Source organism: Heliangelus exortis, chromosome Z, assembly GCF_036169615.1.
Source record: "Heliangelus exortis chromosome Z, bHelExo1.hap1, whole genome shotgun sequence".
NCBI lineage: Eukaryota > Metazoa > Chordata > Aves > Apodiformes > Trochilidae > Heliangelus > Heliangelus exortis.
Genome location: NC_092454.1, coordinates 68064136 through 68081574, shown reverse-complemented (window position 1 = coordinate 68081574; position 17439 = coordinate 68064136). Strand labels below are relative to the sequence as shown.

Genomic DNA, 17439 nt, shown 5'->3' with positions numbered 1-17439 from the left:
AGTTCTAGCAAAGCTCTGATTCTGAATACTTTTCTTTAGAGATTCCCTTCCTTCTGGAGATATCTCTGTGAAATTATCTGAATAACAGTAAAATTAATTAGAGGGAGGTGGGGAGGTGAAAATTAAAATCAAAAAAACCTAAACAAAACAACCTAATGGCTTTCTTCCTGTGATAATGTATAAATTTAGCATTAGATTAAGTACCGGGAAAAGAAAGAAAAAATGAAAATTCACTTTCCTTCAAAGCAGACCCTTTCCCTCATTCCACTGGTCAGCATCATTTTACTTGAGCCAGTTCACAGGCTTTTCCCAGGATCTCTTACTGAACTACCATGACCAGACCACTTTGCCAATCTGGGGAATGCTGCTTCTTCTCCTGGATACAGTCCAGGGCTCTTATTTGAGGCAGTTACCCCTCTATCAATTTCTTCAGTGTTTTGACATTAAAGGAAGTGTTAAAGTACTTCCTGCCATATGCCCAGAATGATGCACTAAGGCTATAAAAATTATTAAAAATTATTCCTATTGGTCCTTTAGATACTTGGTGACTGCTCATGTAAACAGCTTATCCCCATTATGCATGTAATTTTCCTAGATGAGGCTGTCATGAAAAGGAATTAACATTTTCCTCAAAATCCATTTCCACTTTACTAATTTTCTGCAGTTATGAATTCCAAAATCAAGACAGCAGCTTAAACTTCCTTTTCTCTATTAAATGATAGTTAAGTTTTGTTTGTTTAAAATATTTTCTTGTTTCTAATAGATTGGCAGATGCCATATCCATCACTATTGATTTCCAGCTCTCACTCACTATCTAATAAAAGTGGCAGCAACACCTTATACTTCAAAGCCTTTGACTGTTTGTCTTTTGTCTGGTGATTCAGCAAGTAACTTCTTTGATTCTGCTTTGCAACTCTAGAAACCTCTGCAATATTCCTTAGACATGGGGTATCTCAGTTCATTTGTTGTGTCCAGATAGCTTGAGTTTTCTTCTCCACATGCACAGACCTCCAAACATCTTTATATAAATTGTTCTGCATGGGATCCTGGGTCCAACTTTTCAATTGTACCAGGGTATGGGTAGTATTTTATCTTAAAAATGGTTGAGATTTTAGGAGTCTGTATCTCTACAGAGCACAGCTGGATGAAAAAGATGCCCACCTTGGAAGCCTGCTGAGGTTTATTTTATATCTATTATCTTCAGGTCACCAGCAGTGCTGCAGCAGAGTCATGTTTCTAGCTTCACCTGAAACTTTAAAACAGTCCACTTGCTGTCAAAATGTCTTTCATCTGGTTGCTTAGCTTGTATTTTGCTGCAAAACTAGTGGAAGGTTCTGCAGCTTGATGTGCTCAAGTGATAAACTTGAGACATATTTTCCACAGATCTTTTATACAGTTACCACTGAGCTCAGATGATTTAAGAAAAACAACCCTCCCTTAAATAGCAGAGTGAAGCAACAAGCAATGTCTTGTTCTAATGATTTTCTTGCTGATTTTCTTTAATGGAATTAGCTAAACACTACTAGGGAAAAAAAAGTTGCTGGAAAAGATAGCAGGTTTGTTGATGACTGGCAAAGAAATTCTTAAATAAATTCCTACAGACCTTACAAATGTGATGACGACTGCCAGTAATATAATACATTTGGGTTGGCTGTTTTCCTGCCAATCTAGCCTCCAGACCAAGACAATATTACTGGGAATTTTCATCAATACCATTGGAAAAGAGTTGGCTGCATCTGACTTACTCTTTCCACTTGATGTCATCACCTATTATACATCACAAAATCTCTTGTTTAAAACAAAGGGAAAAATATGTTCCAATTATTTATTCACTTGTTGTTATGCATATACAAAACCGTCTATCTCTGCAAAGCCTCATGCCATTGTAGGACCTACTTATCCTCATTTTCTCTCATTTATTTGCTATGCTTAAGCTTCTAAGTGATTAAATGAAACCAGAGCTAAACCAGAGCCACCTTCTATTAAGTTTTTCTTATAAAATACTCATGGAAAGTAGACTTTGTGCTACATTTCACCAGCATTTACAAAATGTGTCAGTGGTATCAGTTGTACTTTGTGCCGCCAATACATCATCTGAAAGTGTCTAAATGCTAAGATAAATAAGGATTAGGAGAAAACAGAGGGGAACCATGCTTAATGCTATGGTAGCCTCATGTAGAGCATAACTCACATGAGCCTAGAGAGGCAGCCCTGATCTGTTTTGCATATTCCACCAAGTTAGTGGATACATAACCAGATGCTGAGACCATATATATAAAATTTGCATATGCAATTTATAAATACCTTAAAATATCTGCTTCTAATTAGTTGCTTAGGCTCCTTCTATACGCAATAGAAAGAGGACAGGACTTTCAGGGTCTACTGTAGGTGTTTTTAGTTTCCTGTTATGAATCACCCCAGAACTGTGGTTATTCTGAATTTTGATGTACCCAGGATTGAGTCTGAAGTATTTTTGGTACTGTGCATTTACAGTGAAAATTTTGGTCTTACTTGATGTTAATAGCAACACCTTCTGAAAATGCCATGCATTAAATTTTAATGCAAAGACATTTTACACTGTCTTAAATTCCTGCCTGTTTTACCTAGCTATCCTTTCCACTGATTTGAAATAACGTGCTGTCTCTGCTTGTGAAACAAAACCCTCTTTTCCTTGCCCTCTGAAAAAATAACAAAATTACTACAAAATTGGCAAGATAGGAATACAGAAGGAAAGGATGCAAATGTGCTTCTGATTCATGCCTTCTTCTTCCATGGCAGTGTTTCAAAATATCACCCACTTCTTTTCCTGATAACACCGTTCATTGTTTTTGTAGGTAGACCTGAATTTGTTTTAGACTGAAGCATAATAGGACACTGTTGTTTCCCCCCTGCTATTTCCAAGCTCAAGCAGACAAAAGGAAATACAGATGAGGAAGATAAATGAAGTGACCTTGACACGGTCAAGTATCTTTAAGCAGCAAAAAATACCTGATGTAAAAACAGATGAGATAAAAGCCAGTGAAGGATGAAAGGGAAAGAATAGAGTGAAGCTAGTTGTAGTTCTGTTTTCTGATAACTTGATGCTTTGTTAAGTGGGCTGAGTCTTGGATTTTTTTGTTGTTTTTTTTTTATCAGCCTGGCATGTACATTCCCAAATGATACTTCTTGACTAAGCAAGACACTTATATCAGATGATATAAGATGCATGTATCTGTCAAGATCTTATAAGTAAAATATACAAAGGTCTTAGAAAGGTATTCTCTGCTGAATGATCTTCTCAGTTTTGCATTCATATGCTTTTAGTTTTTACATCACTTTAAGAATACAGTGAAATAGCATTACAACATTCTGGTTAACTTCATCATGTATTTCTTCAAAGCCTACTGTTCATTTTCTTATTCTTCTTCCTACACAGCACTGATAGAAACAGATTGGTTCCTAGCTTGGCAGCTGATGAAAAGAGATCACACACTTCTTGCTAAGTAAATAATGCAGTTGAGATATTAACACAAAGAAACAGTGGTGGCCAAGGACTAAATAATCTAATTTTTGGTTTTGGTTTCTGTGTTAACTCAGGTGTCAAGTCAGATAGCAATGTATTGTGCAAGACCTTTCCACTCTGGTTAATAACATTCATCCTGCTTGATCCTCAGGTAACGCAAGAGTAGTTTCCCCATCAGAAAACATGACATAAGAGAAAAATCTGAGTAGAAAAGGTGAGAAGGAAAGGAGGAGAATTTAAAAGGGAAATCACAATAGACATAAAAATACTGCAACTAAATGTTTCTTCAATTATCTGGGCCTTGTTCAAGAGCACCTTGGTACTTGTAATATAGAGTGTAAGAACAGCCTCCTGTCAGAATTTTCTCATGGATTTTGGGCTTGTGTAGAGCTACTCACAGGAGCTGAGGTTTAACAGGTATAGAGAGAGAAATAGAGGCAATTTTTCTCACAATGAAGCCATGTTTTTTAATCATCTTTGACATCAAGATGGCGCTGAGATAATATCTGAGTTGGCAGTGCTTATACTTATATTTGGTAGTTTTCTCTACAGTAACACAGATAATAGGTTGTTTTAAAGGAATGCATGCTTTAAAAGTCAGTCCTTGGGATTACAAGGAGAATTCTGCCTAATTATATCCTATACATAGCCAAGTCTTAATTGTTTTTATTGTTGGAGTGATCTCTTTAGGAGCTTCTTGTTTAATTAAACACAAGATATATAAATCCTATTTCAACCAAGCCTTTCTTTGTTGTATAATTAAGCAGAAGAATATTTTCACAATTAGAAGTTAATTCTATATATAGCTGGTAAATAGGAAACACCTTTTTAAAAAACACAGCTGTTATTTCTAATGGTAAAAGTAAAAACATTCAGGCTGATCTTAATGGGTCATCTTTTTTAAGAGGTAATGAGGAATATAACAGATGAACACTATTTTCAGCTAAGAAGAAGAAGAAAACTCTAAGGATGATTTTTAAAGGCTTTACTGCATTTGGTTCATGATCTCCCCCTGGCAACATCAGAAATACTACAAAGGCATGATAGAGTATTTATAGTATTTAGCTCCTATATTTATAGGAACAGACCCTCACTGTGTATACCTTTATCTGAATTTATTTTTATTTGTTTTACTTTGGAATGTTTCTCAGTTTGTCTTATTTATACTTCAGTTACATTGAACTCAGGCACTGCTGCTAAATACCAGATATACAAATACTCTTGTTCAGTTCTATGTTTTCCTACATGATACTGAGCATCCTGAACTATCTGAAACCTCAGTAGCCCTTTGGAGGAATAGCCAAGACTTTCTTTTTTTGAAGTGCACGACAGCTTCAGCTGATGCTGTTTTGCAGAGCCAAAGAATAAGTAAGAGATTTTTAGAAGGTGGCTTATTGTCTAATTAGCTAATTTGCATTGCTATGTTGTGACTATAAAACACGGTGACAAATCAAAGTGGCAAAGTACAGATGCCTCCAAACTCAAGAAAGGCCTCAGAGCACAGCAGTCTCACATCTGCAAACAACAGACAAGTCCAACATGGAAGAAACCTGAGTTATTTTCAGTGTCTCTCATTGAGCCTATGAATGTTCTTCATCCACTTCAACAGGATCTCTGGAAGTACCATGATTTTCTTCTACATATAAGCATATCTTGCAGGCTAATACAAGCACAATGAATGGGGTGATGAACCTCATTTAAAGCTTGTGGGCATCCCAAGAATGAATTGTACATTAGGAGAACATGGGCCAAATCCAAATGAGGAAATGGGAATGATAGCTTGGCCATCAGTAGATTGATGCCTGGTGACTAATGAACAAATGATAGATTAATTTGGCTCCTTAGACAAGCTTGCCTGTTTCCTGCCTGCAGAGCTGTCTCCACTGAGAGGACTGCTTCACTCAAAAAAAACCCTCAGAAGTGCTTTTAAAAAGGTGCCAGTTTAGTTATTAGTGGCTGACCATTTTTCTCAGCATGTGCCACCAAACTATTTATTCTTTTTACCTCCTTCAAATGTGCATGGATATAAATTGCAGGACTACAGTAGGATTTGCTTTGTATTCCAAAATACATCAGAGGGGTTGTTTTTATTTGAGAGGAGCTTAAAAGTGTTGTTTTCCAAGGTTCATGGCAATAATTCATAGTCCTAGAGTCTTTTGATATTAAAAATTACATCTCCTTTTTAGAAGAACTTAAGAGTTATTTGAGGGTTATTATTAGAGATTTTTAACATAGTTCCCTTTATTTTCTTTATTCCCCATCATATGCTCTGTAATTTTGTGTTGCTAAGGCACTCTGACTCTACAGAAAATGTATTTTTTCAATTCTAATATAATTTTCCATTTAAACTATACATCATAAATAAACCACAAGAGAATGAATGAATTTTTGAAAAAAAATTTCATATTTGAGTTACTTTATATCTCTGCAGATGTATATATGGAGAGTGCAATCTTTCTCCTTTTTTTACTGTAATTTCTCAAATTTTCTAATTGCATTCCACTCTTGTAATAAAATGTCATAAAATGTTAGGCAAGAGGGGCAAGGTATCCAGGAAGGACAAGAGAAGAAAGTAGCAAAGAATGCAGTGTCATAGTTTTAGGTCAAATTTCAAATGGAATAATAGCATTCTGGGAAAAAACAGTTCAACTGGAAATAAATGTCTTGTTGAGTATCATCTAATTGTGACTTCTAAAATGCCTGTCATCTATTATGGAGGTTCACCCAGAAGGTGGAAATTGTAGCTAATCAATTTACATTGCCTTCCTCCCACACTGTGTGAGCCTTTTCATTTCATTTTGACTGAAACAAGAACTGAATTCTGGGAATTAGATTTTATTTGTTGCACTGGAAGATAGTAGCAAATTAAAATTTAACACACAAGAAAATAAATGAAAACATTAAAATTAATTTTTCAGATTTAATCTGTTCCTCAGTTTTACAGAGAACTGTAAATCTCATTTGAGCATTGCACTTCAGCCATTTAGGCAATGTGGTCTTTAGAACTGGGAAAGAGAGACTCTGTATGAGGAGCTCTCTGAACAATTTTATCATCTGTCACTTTGCATTTTATCCCTTCTTAATTTTCCAGATTAAGGGGAAATTAGGTAAAAAGAAAGACAAAAAAGGCATTGTTTATAAAGTACAGCTCTCTTCACTGAGCAGCTTTTGATTTTAATGATTATGTAGTGGGGATAAAACAGAGGAAGGCAGTTCTGTAATTTTGTTATATTAATTTATTACACCAACTTTAGGACCACATTGCCCACAATAGACTGTAGGAGCTATTTGAGAGGATTTTTACAGCTCAGGAACTGCCATTAACTAACCCATTACAGTAAGATAAAATTTTCCTTTACAGAAACACTAATATCCAAGATAAACAATATCTACTTGAAGCAGAAGACAGCTAGTGTATGTTCAGATGTGGATAGCAGCATGCTGATCTTCACTCTTTGAGTAGGATTTAAGAATCAATGGTGTGATATTTCAAAAATAAGTATCAGAAATCTGATCCAGAAAGTGGTGAAGTCAAAGTAAATACTGGGATTTATTTCTGTGTATTTTTGCTGTGATACACAGGACAATGGGAGTAAACAGTGTCATGCACTTCAAACTCTTAGTCACACACCTCTATCATACTAAAGTAATCTTTCCTGTTCAGTTCAGGATTCGTTGTCCTTACTTTCCTGTAAATTATTTGTAACTCAGTTGTATAAAGTACTTGACAGACTTTTATGAGTTTGGTTTTGAGTTCTGAGTTGTTGTTTTTTTAACTTTGAGACCAATCTTCTTAATTCTTATTTTGTAGTATAACAAAAAAAATCAGAGACGAGTATGGAGAAAGTGGTCTGGGAACACAATATTCAGTATTTTTCACAATAGAAGAATCAAGTGGTATCACATGAGATTTGCAAGTGGCAGGCCTATACAAATAAAAGGAAAGATATTCACATTAAGAGCTAGCATTGAGTTTACTGTAGCAATAGTAGTCAAAACCATACCAGTCCATACCATACCTCTACAAACTGAGGATTTAGGAATTTCATGCTTTTTGCAGCCCCCATTTTTCCTGTGTGCTGCCCATAAAATGGATAAGCTACTGCCTGTTGTTCGTGGGTTAGGGAAGTGTGTGTGACAAGGACTACAAGACATCAACAGTGGGAGTCAGGTTTTAGAAAGCTGTTATACACAATGGATGACAGGACAGAGAAACTCCACCACATTTTTTTGTGACTGGGAAAAGTTGATTTGAGTGCAAGGGGAGACTCAGTATGAACACATCCAGTTCTTACAGGAAGAGGTTCAAAAGGAATTACTAAATAGACAAAACACATAAGGCTCGAGAAATGTTCTGACATGAAACTAATGGAGACTGCAGATGTAATAGGCCAACATATAATATATATATATACATATATATATATATTTTTTTTGTATCTACATTTGGAAGCCCAATGTTGGGCCCTTGGTTTGCACCAGCACAGCTTGTCCTCTTCCATCAGCCTTCTGTAGAGACATCTAGCATGGAAGCAAAGGTACTGCAATAAAGTGAAAGGAAAACTAACCAGAACAAGAAGGCTGTGACAGCATGATATTTCATTATTCTGCTTTTCTCTGGTTTTTTTTTCCATTTTGTTTTTATTTTTTCTTTCAGATTTCTGTGCAATTCTATCATTAGGAGAAAGCTTAGAGAAATTCCTATTTCATTTGGCTGGAAGCAAAGTCTTAGTTCTTCAAGCCAAATATGGTGCTGCTTTTTAAATTTTTTTAATTTTTTTTTTTTTTTTAAATTCCATTTCTGACAGCACGAACTGAATTGTTTATTTATTTCTTAAACTTTGGGGGGAGCAGGAAAATATTTTCCTCCATGACTCCAGGCCTGGTCAACAACTTTAGCAAAGCCTTAATCCCTAAAATCAGTCATGCCTTGTGGTTTCCGCAAACTCCGCAGTAGGTGCAGGGAGCTGATAAGCGTTACAGGGTGTTTTGGAAGCCAAGAAAATGCATCTGTGTCAGATCAAAGGCAAAATTGAGTCCCAGGGTTGGATATGTCCTGCCAGTAGCCTAGTCTTATTTTGACCAGAGGTCTATTTACAGAACTCTGTAATAGGGCCTCTAGGGTGTCCTTTTGACTAATAACAGATAATCGTTCTTATGTCCTGAAGAATGAAGATTAATAGACCTTTTAATTGTATTCAAACCAGTACATTACAAGATTATTGCCTTTAGAAGTGCCAAAACATTTAGTGTGAAATGAAAAATAAACTTGATTTCTTCTGTAAACCTGGAAAAACACTTCTTTCTCTAAAAAGGCCAAAGCCATCTCACACACTGTAGTGCACCAGTTTTGCTTATTTCTGCTGGCTGCTAATGGTGGAAACAAAAGCCTGTCCTATCATTTCAGGGGGGGGAAACAAAAATAATAATAATAATAATAAATAATAAAAAAAGGAGGGGAAAAGAACAAATAAGCTTATTTTTTCAAAGTCTAGTAGCACATTTTTGACATTTCTAGTTTACAGCTACAGCAGCATATTTGTATGAAACAGGTTATGAATAATAATCCTGGCTGACAGATGGGTAAAGCAGTTCTTAAAAAGAATGGCTGAATGATGCTGTCTTGGCTGCATTTCCTATGAAAACAGAGCTTTTAAATACAAAGAGGAAATTTCAGCCTAAATTCCACTTGTCTTCCATGGAGATTTAACTTTGCTTTGAGGCAGGTTTTTCTTAGTATTTTAACAGTTCAGTGGTTTTATTAATTAGTCACTTTGCTGTATCTTATGTGAAAGCATATCTTCAGTTTACTTGTTGATCTATAGCCCAGATACTCATAGATTATCAGGACACTTTTATGTACTGCACAAAATACTTGCAACATAATTAATCGCCTGAGAAAAAGTGGCCAGGTGAATAATGAACTTCCATATTACCACCATTATTTTTCATTTTAAAAATAAAATGAGCTGCTCATGCAAAGGTGAGTCCATTTATGATCCCAACACTTTTACAAAGATATTTATCAGCCCTCCGATAAAAGGTGTCACATCATCTTCCCAGCTGAAAACCAGGCAGAAGCTGCAGTAATTCATTTATATGGAAGGGTTATGCTTTCCCAGGCATTGCATCACCATCCTTTGATTTAAGTTTGAAACCTGTGATGCACTGAAAACCTAACATAAGTGAAATCTGAGATATTTCTCTTTCTCCTGACTGCAGTTCAGGAGCTGACACTGTCCTGGAGTGCTGATATGAAATGTTAACTTCGTCCCTTTTCACAGTTCTGGTTATCAAGTGTCAGTCTGAAATTCACAGTTAAATAGACCACATTTCCCCTGCTTACAATCTTTCTTGCAACCTGCTTACAAGTTTTCTCCTGTCTCTGTTTACCAGTATTTTGCTGCTGTTTTACCCACTCCAGCATCTGAGAATCCCTGCAATGGTCTTTTAATCAGAAAACCAGGGGATCCACACTGGAACGGAGCTCGCAGCATGGGCATGCAGGAAACCATGCTGATAAATTTGCTAATCAGCTTTTGACGTATGTTTTAGTAAAATAAAGAGAAGTAACCATACTCCTTTCTAGCACTCCTTTCAATCTAAAGGGAGTGGAGCATGCCGGCCTGGCATTTGTGGATGAATCTAACTCATGGATGAGAAGAAAGGCAAGCAGAAATTGAAATGGTCTATATTTTTCACATATATATATATATATATTTTACAATGGTAATACTTCTTTTCTGTGTGTTATTTTCACTTTTAGTAATAGTCAAACGTTTTATATTAGAAGTTATCAGCATCATTATTGTTAGTGCAGGAATAACGCCTTTAAATTTTATCTTCCAGAAATTACACTCCTGGAAGCTACTTCTAATTATCAGCAAGTTTTATGCAATTTTTGCTTTGAGAGGCATGTACATTATGTAAAGAACTGAATGTAAATCAGAGTTTTTTTGCTTATTTCCATATCTATTTCCAGCCCTAACTAGGTGCTGGGATCAGCAAATTGCACTGCACAGTCACTGCTTGCAGTAATGTTCATCTGGAGTCCTTGACACAAAGATAGCACAATACACCATCAGAGTTGCATCGTGAACTACTCACAATCATAATTTTTTTTTTTTTAATTATGACAAAATATTGCTTTATCCTTGGCTTTCCCACAAGAATGCCAAATGATTGATCTAAGACTGAAAGGCATTACAGATTTTATTAACTCTTCAAGTATACTAATGCACTTAAGATGTCTAAGCCTGCCTGATCTCTGATAATTTACTGGACTATTTTTTAAATCTCTTAGCACCATCAAGAGATGATAGACTGATAAGCTTTGAATATTCCATAGCAAATAGAGAGAATATTGCTGGTTTATTGATGTGTTCTTGACTGCTGGTGACCAGTGCAATCAACTGTGTCATCTCTACTCAAGTCCTCACACTTACAGTAAAAATACTCCCATACACAGATGTAAAATAGCCAGTTTTAGGAGGAAGGTTTTATATGTGTGATCATCACTGTTGTTATAGTTTTGAAATACTAAATTTTCTCTTACATTAGACTAAGCTTAGGCATGGACATACCATGTACTGCCATTTCCCCTGAGAACATGAATACTCCCTGATAAGTTGTGGGAGTTACCAAAACTCATTGAAGTCATTCCAGTTGCAGGATCAGTATGAAAACAATATTATCTTGTGTGTGCTGCAGGCAGGATTTACCAGTGAACTGATATGACCGTGGAACTTCAGCTGCCTTGAGTTCCTGTAGGATATGAATAGCAGCTCCCTTTGGTGCTTATGAAAATTCAGATCCTAGGGCTAATATGTGCTGCTTTTTTCTTTTTTTCCTTTTTTTTTTACATTTTAAGTTAGAGATAGCAATAAAAAGAGATTAGTCATGGTTTAGTAAAGTGTGGGAATAAAAAGTTTCTCTGTTAGAAATAGGTGCTACCTTTAAAATGGCTATGCAGTTGATCATGCATATCAGATTTACATGAATTTTAATAAAATGCTGAGGAAATTCTATAGCAATCCAGGGTTCTTTTTCCCATAATACATATAAAACCATTGTTATTAAGTACATATATATAAGTTAATGACAGATTAGTCCATGAGGACTACCTTGGGTCCAGAGGCAGTATAGCTGTTTTCAATTTCATGTAAATACAGTTGTAGTGCTTGCAGATCCAAACTGGTCTATGGGCAGCTGTCCCAGTTGTCAAATTTGACATTCTTATCTTCCTGAATGTTGCCAGGTAGAAGGTCTCTGCACCTATAAGTTGCAGTTCTCAATGAGTTTGGGTTCAAAGGTGACAATAGGAATGAGGAGCATATTTGCATAGTCAGACGCTGAAAACTGAGATTTATGAGCTTCAGATAACTCAGAGCAAGGACAGTGCATACATATGACTGTTCTGATCAAAAAGAACTATTTACAGTACAAGTACTAGTTTATCCACATTTAACTGCACACTGACACACAATCAATGGTGTGTGTCCATGTAGGGTTCATTAAATTTTTTTCCTATTCAGGTGGATTTATCTTTGAGCTTTTTTTTTTTTTTTTTTTTTAATTAATTCTCCTCCAGATCACATAGAATCATCTTTAACATCTGAAGAAAGGTGGGAAACAGATCTGTGCAAAGGGAGTAGCTATAGCCCAAGAGGGTTCTTTTCCAACACAAGATGTTAAACTGCTTTTTGATCAACTGCTTGTAGAAATGTACATTAAACTGTAAACCGTGGTTCTTCTTGTAACTAGTTAATAATCGTATCAGCCACAGACTAATTACCTCTGCTTCTTTCTAAATTCTGCTGCACTGAAAAAGCCAAAGTCACATTCTGATCCTGATAATCACATTCAGCTTTGAAGTGTATATAGTGGCTGAGTGTTAATCCAACTTCTCTCCCTGCTAATTTGTTTCATTGTCTGTTACTTGCTATCTGCACTATCTGAATAAATGTGTTCTGCAGCCTGACAGGAATTTATGGCTTGCACTTAGGCTATTTAATGCAGATGTTTTGCCTAAAATATTGGGTAAATTCTTCTCATATTTCTGCTCTAAAACACTTTCAATACGAAGAATGAAAAGTAAGGGTAGTAACCCTTTGCAGAAGACAATAAAACAACATAGTAAAAACTGTATTTGTTTAATACTGGCTAATATCAGTCTTTATAGCCTGAAAGCATCTCATCAGCTTATGAATAAATAAGTAAATAAGATACTGGAATTTGAGAAGGAAATGATGGTGCTATGTGTTTTTATTCTTTTCTTCCATCTCCAGCAAAACATATCATCTATATTGTCATTACTGTCAAAACCTATAACAGAATCTGTTTATTCATTGCTTCATTTTTAAAATACAACACATACACAAACATGCACACAAATTCTACTGTATAAGTCCTTCAGAAAAGGACAGGACATATGCCAAATTACCCTTCATCTTTGCACATCTTTTTTCTGAACAAGAATACAAGGCCAGTGGATATGTCCTATAAGCACAAAAAAATGTTAGCAGAACATTTTTATTAACACGGGATCTGTGTGATGATAAAGATTTATTTTGATTTTACCTATGAAATCCCCTGAATCTTAATGAGAATTTTTTCTCCCTGTCTTGAATTTCAATGAGAAATACTGACTGTCTTGGCCATGTTAAATATTTGTGAAATCCTTTTAGATTACTTTCAACATTTTATAAATAAACAACTTTTTTTAATGGAGACATTTTTCAAGTTAACAGGAGAGACATTAGCTTTCAGTATAAGAAGCATTCTCAGCTAAAATAAGTTTGCACTTGGAAAATATTAATGTTACAATTATTTATAAAGGGTATTGAAAGTTGACTCTGAAATTTTTAGTTCAAATGCTGCCTGGAACTGTGGACCAACTACTTATTCCTTACTGGATCAGCCTTTTTGTAAAACAGGCTATTCTCTGGAGTCTTGGTGTTTATTAGTTCATGAAAGACTTATACTAATTAACAGTGTGGATTTCCCAGAGGACCACTTAGGCTATGGAAGCATACCATGCTTCTATGGAAGCAAACCCCTATGTGGTCCTTACAGAAAAACAAAGTCCCTTCAAGCATTCTATGAGAGCATCCAAAGCAGACTCCTGCTCAGCGTGGTGGTCGATGAGTCCCTCTTTCTCTCCCTTGAACACAGAGAAGATAAAAAATTTTTTCTTCCCAAGGATGCTTTTCTCACATTCTGAGGTGTCCCTCTGAGCAACGTTGCTGCTATCAGATGGAAACAACTTAATTCATTCTGGTAGAAATAAAACTCTTGGACCTTCTTCAGACAATGCCATTTTCCACCTAATGTAATAGTATCTCAATACTGAGGCTTTTAAGTTATTCCTTTTCTTAAAAGGTTTTGCTGCCTATCTTCAAATGCTGGTGCAGGGGTGTCCCTTTTCTTATAAATGTGCCCTCAAATATTTTTTGTGTTTTCTTTGTTGAGCCCAAACAGTAGTATCCATCTTTTAATGACATGAGCTTGGGCTAGCTGAGTTCTTATGATAGTTTATTTTTCCTTCTCTTCTCATAATTGATTTCTTGTGTATTATATCATTTTTTTATTTCTGCCTGGCTTCACATTCTACTCAAAATCTAGTATGCTCGGGGGCCCTCAGCTTCCTAAGATCACAAAGTTCAATCTTCAGCACTTGATCCACCAGAAATTCTTTATCTCTTCACCTTCTCTTTTTAAAGTTTTGCTGCAAAAATAATATCAGTCATCTTTTCGTGGAGTTAAGCACTCCTCTCATTTTACTATAATATTTTTACTATTAGTATCTCTTGCCTGATTTAACTGACAATATTAAAAATGCCAACTGCTTCACAGCCATTTATTGTTTAAATCTGCCTTTTTCTCTTTTTTTTTTTTTTTCTTTTCTTTTTTTTTTTTTTTTTTTTATTGTCTGTCTGTATTGCTGGGGGACACAGAATGAAGCCTTGATTTTACCTCACATTTAAGAAAATGTCAATTTTTATAGGGAATTCAAATCCTCCATTATTCCTATAAGAATATGTTACTAGGTCAATTTACTTTTGTTATTGTATTCTGCTCCTTGAGCATTTTAATCCAAGTCATCTGGCCCGAATCTGTTATATTCAGTGTTGGGTTCTGGTTCAAAAGAACTGATCAGAGATATGCTGACCCATATGAAAGCTGCCTGAAAGCTCACATTTTATTAGGCTCTAAGATTCCTGCCTTGCATTTTTAAAGGTATTGTGCTAAGATTATAAAATAAAGGACTTGAAAAAATTCAAGGAATAAAAACTTCAGAGCTTCATAGGCAGGAAAAGAAATGAAGCCTTAAAGAGTGAAGAAAAGTTCAGCTGGAAAAGAAGTATGATAGCAAATATTTTAAAAGACTTAGTAAAGCACAGACTCTGCTACTTGCAAAGGAAATAGAAGGCACTTGTGACATCAGCCTCTGGCACTTTGTGTTCTTATTAATAAGAGCACATGGGAACACTTTCCCACTATGGATTATTTGCAGCAGAGGCTGATGTTTTGTCAGGACCACATATGACCAGAATGGTCAATGGTATCAGATCATGTGTCATTAGGACTTATAAACAATAAGTAAAAGAACACAAAAGTATATTGACTCAGAGCTTGGAGAAGGAAAATTACTGTTGATGGTGGGCAAGGTTGCCAACCAGAGCAAAGCCACCTCTTGGGTTTGGTCATATGCCCAAGAGCTGTCTGCAAACTCTGTGTGACTGCTGTGCCATTTCACTTCAGTCTAGTGTCAAGTTAGACTGTAAACAGAAACTGTTCTAATTACATTCTCCTCTGTTATGCTTAATTTCTGTTTTGTTTTGTCTAGGTTGACCTGCTTGTCCCAACAAAAATCACTGGCATAATTACCCAAGGAGCTAAAGATTTTGGCCATGTCCAGTTTGTGGGGTCCTACAAGCTTGCCTACAGTAATGATGGGGAACACTGGATCATATACCAAGATGAAAAACAAAAGAAGGATAAGGTAAAGCAAGGAGTAAATTTATATTTTAGTCGCATTTACAGGGGCCTACATCTGTAATAACACCAGTGCTGGAAGCCTGTAGATCATTGTCTGCTGTCTGCTTTATAGGGTTCCATATGCATAGGATTGCATAGATAAAAGTCAAGGTGAATAAAAAAGAGTCATATAACACAGTGACATTCAGAGTGTAGTAATATCATAACTATCAGTGCAATGCACCTGATTTAACGTTATTAAATATGGGACATAAAACTTTACAGTTCTCCATTTATTGAAATTATTTCTTCCTTTAACTCTAGAGGAGAAGGTATATAAATAGCAGTTTATTTGTATATTCAAAACCAGTGTGTCATTGTGTATTTTGACAAGTATGCACTATTTTATGTAATTTTCTGCAAAGCACATCTTTAGCGTACTTTATTACCTAGCCATTTTGGAATGGTTTGTGGTTTTTTTGTTTGTTTGTTTTTTCCTGGACATTAATCACTAGAATTTCAAATACCAAATGGAAAGATTATTTTTTTTTACACTATTAAATGAATACAAAACATAAAATGTTTCAGAGCTTTCTCTGCAAATGTTTAGTGAAAGGCACATGGATAGTGTAGGCTTGATGATTAATTTAACTGTAGCTATCTAACTTTTCTCTTATTATTTAGAATATTTTTCATTATAATTGCATTTAAACTGTGTAATACTTTTTTACTGCAAATACCTGAATTCATAATATCATCTGTTAAGAAAAAGAATGCAGCATATGCATTGCTTAAGAGAATCGTTAAGCAAGCTGACAAAATGTGAATTATTTATTAAAAACCTTAGTGAGATTATGTCTGATTGAAGCAAAAGATAAATTAATAAGAATGCCAGATGCTTGATGCATCTCATAATGGGTATCTCAAATTTAGAGTTTTAGTATGTGTATTCAGGGTGATAAATGTTCCACTTGTATTTATTTGCCTTAGAATAAACCAAAAATTCTTCAGTAAAAATTATTATCCTTCATATAGATCAATTAAATAAATTTATTTGAAATAAACAGAAAGCTTTTTATCTGTGTTGTGTAAGTATAGGTAGATGTGTTGATGAGGGGTTAGGCAACTCCATCTCCTAAGTGTGCCTGATTTTAAATGATTGATCATTTAACTGATCACAAACGTACACTCATTTACTAAGGGAACATTTTCTAAATTACTGGATTAAATATGTGCACAGGTGTATGTATGTGACCATTACAGATATGTTACATTTATAAGATTATTATCTAGAGGTGGCAGTGTAAAGTCCCACTCTTTCAAGACAGATGGCAGATATTGTGCTCATATCCTGCACTGACGTTATTCCACATCAAATTCTAAAGGATTTTAGAAAGTGAAAATAAAATCAGTTGTTTTAGCCATTCAACTGAGCAGGTCCTGACACCAATGATTATGGATGTGTCTAGTATAATTGGTTGTCAGATAAAAATTGGAAGCAAACAACTCACCTTTTGTAGACATACCATAAATGCATTCAATATAAATGACAGATAGTCACTTCAGTACTCTGTACACATCCCATTTTGAATCCTTGGCATTTAAAAACAGAAGCAAAATATCTGTGAAAGGAATGTCTTCTCCAAGCCAAACTACTATTATCAAGATGTTTCATCTGTATTACTGGAAAAGGGCATGAACATGCATTCAGCACAAATACAAGTTGGGTATAGAATGGATTGAGAAAAGTCCTGAGGAGAAGGACTTAGGGGTGCTGGTTGATGAGAAGCAATGTGCACTTGCATCCCAGAAAAGAAACATGGCCAGAGGGTCAAGGGATGGAATTCTCCCCTCTCCTCTCATGAGCCCCTAACACAAGAAGGACCTGGAGCAAGTCCAGAGTAGGCCACGAAGATGATCAGAAGGTTGAAGCACCTCTCTTATGAAGAGAGGTTGAG

General features: G+C 35.5%; 1 protein-coding gene across 1 annotated transcript in view; it reads left to right on the top strand.

Annotated features, from left to right (window-relative positions):
- EDIL3 (EGF like repeats and discoidin domains 3) overlaps positions 1-17439 on the top strand; it is a 227626-nt gene that overhangs the window by 197753 nt on the left and 12434 nt on the right. Inside the window, exon 10 of the mRNA XM_071730704.1 lies at positions 15351-15506. Coding sequence (XP_071586805.1) covers positions 15351-15506 — 156 coding nt within the window. The remainder of the gene's footprint in view (positions 1-15350; positions 15507-17439) is intronic.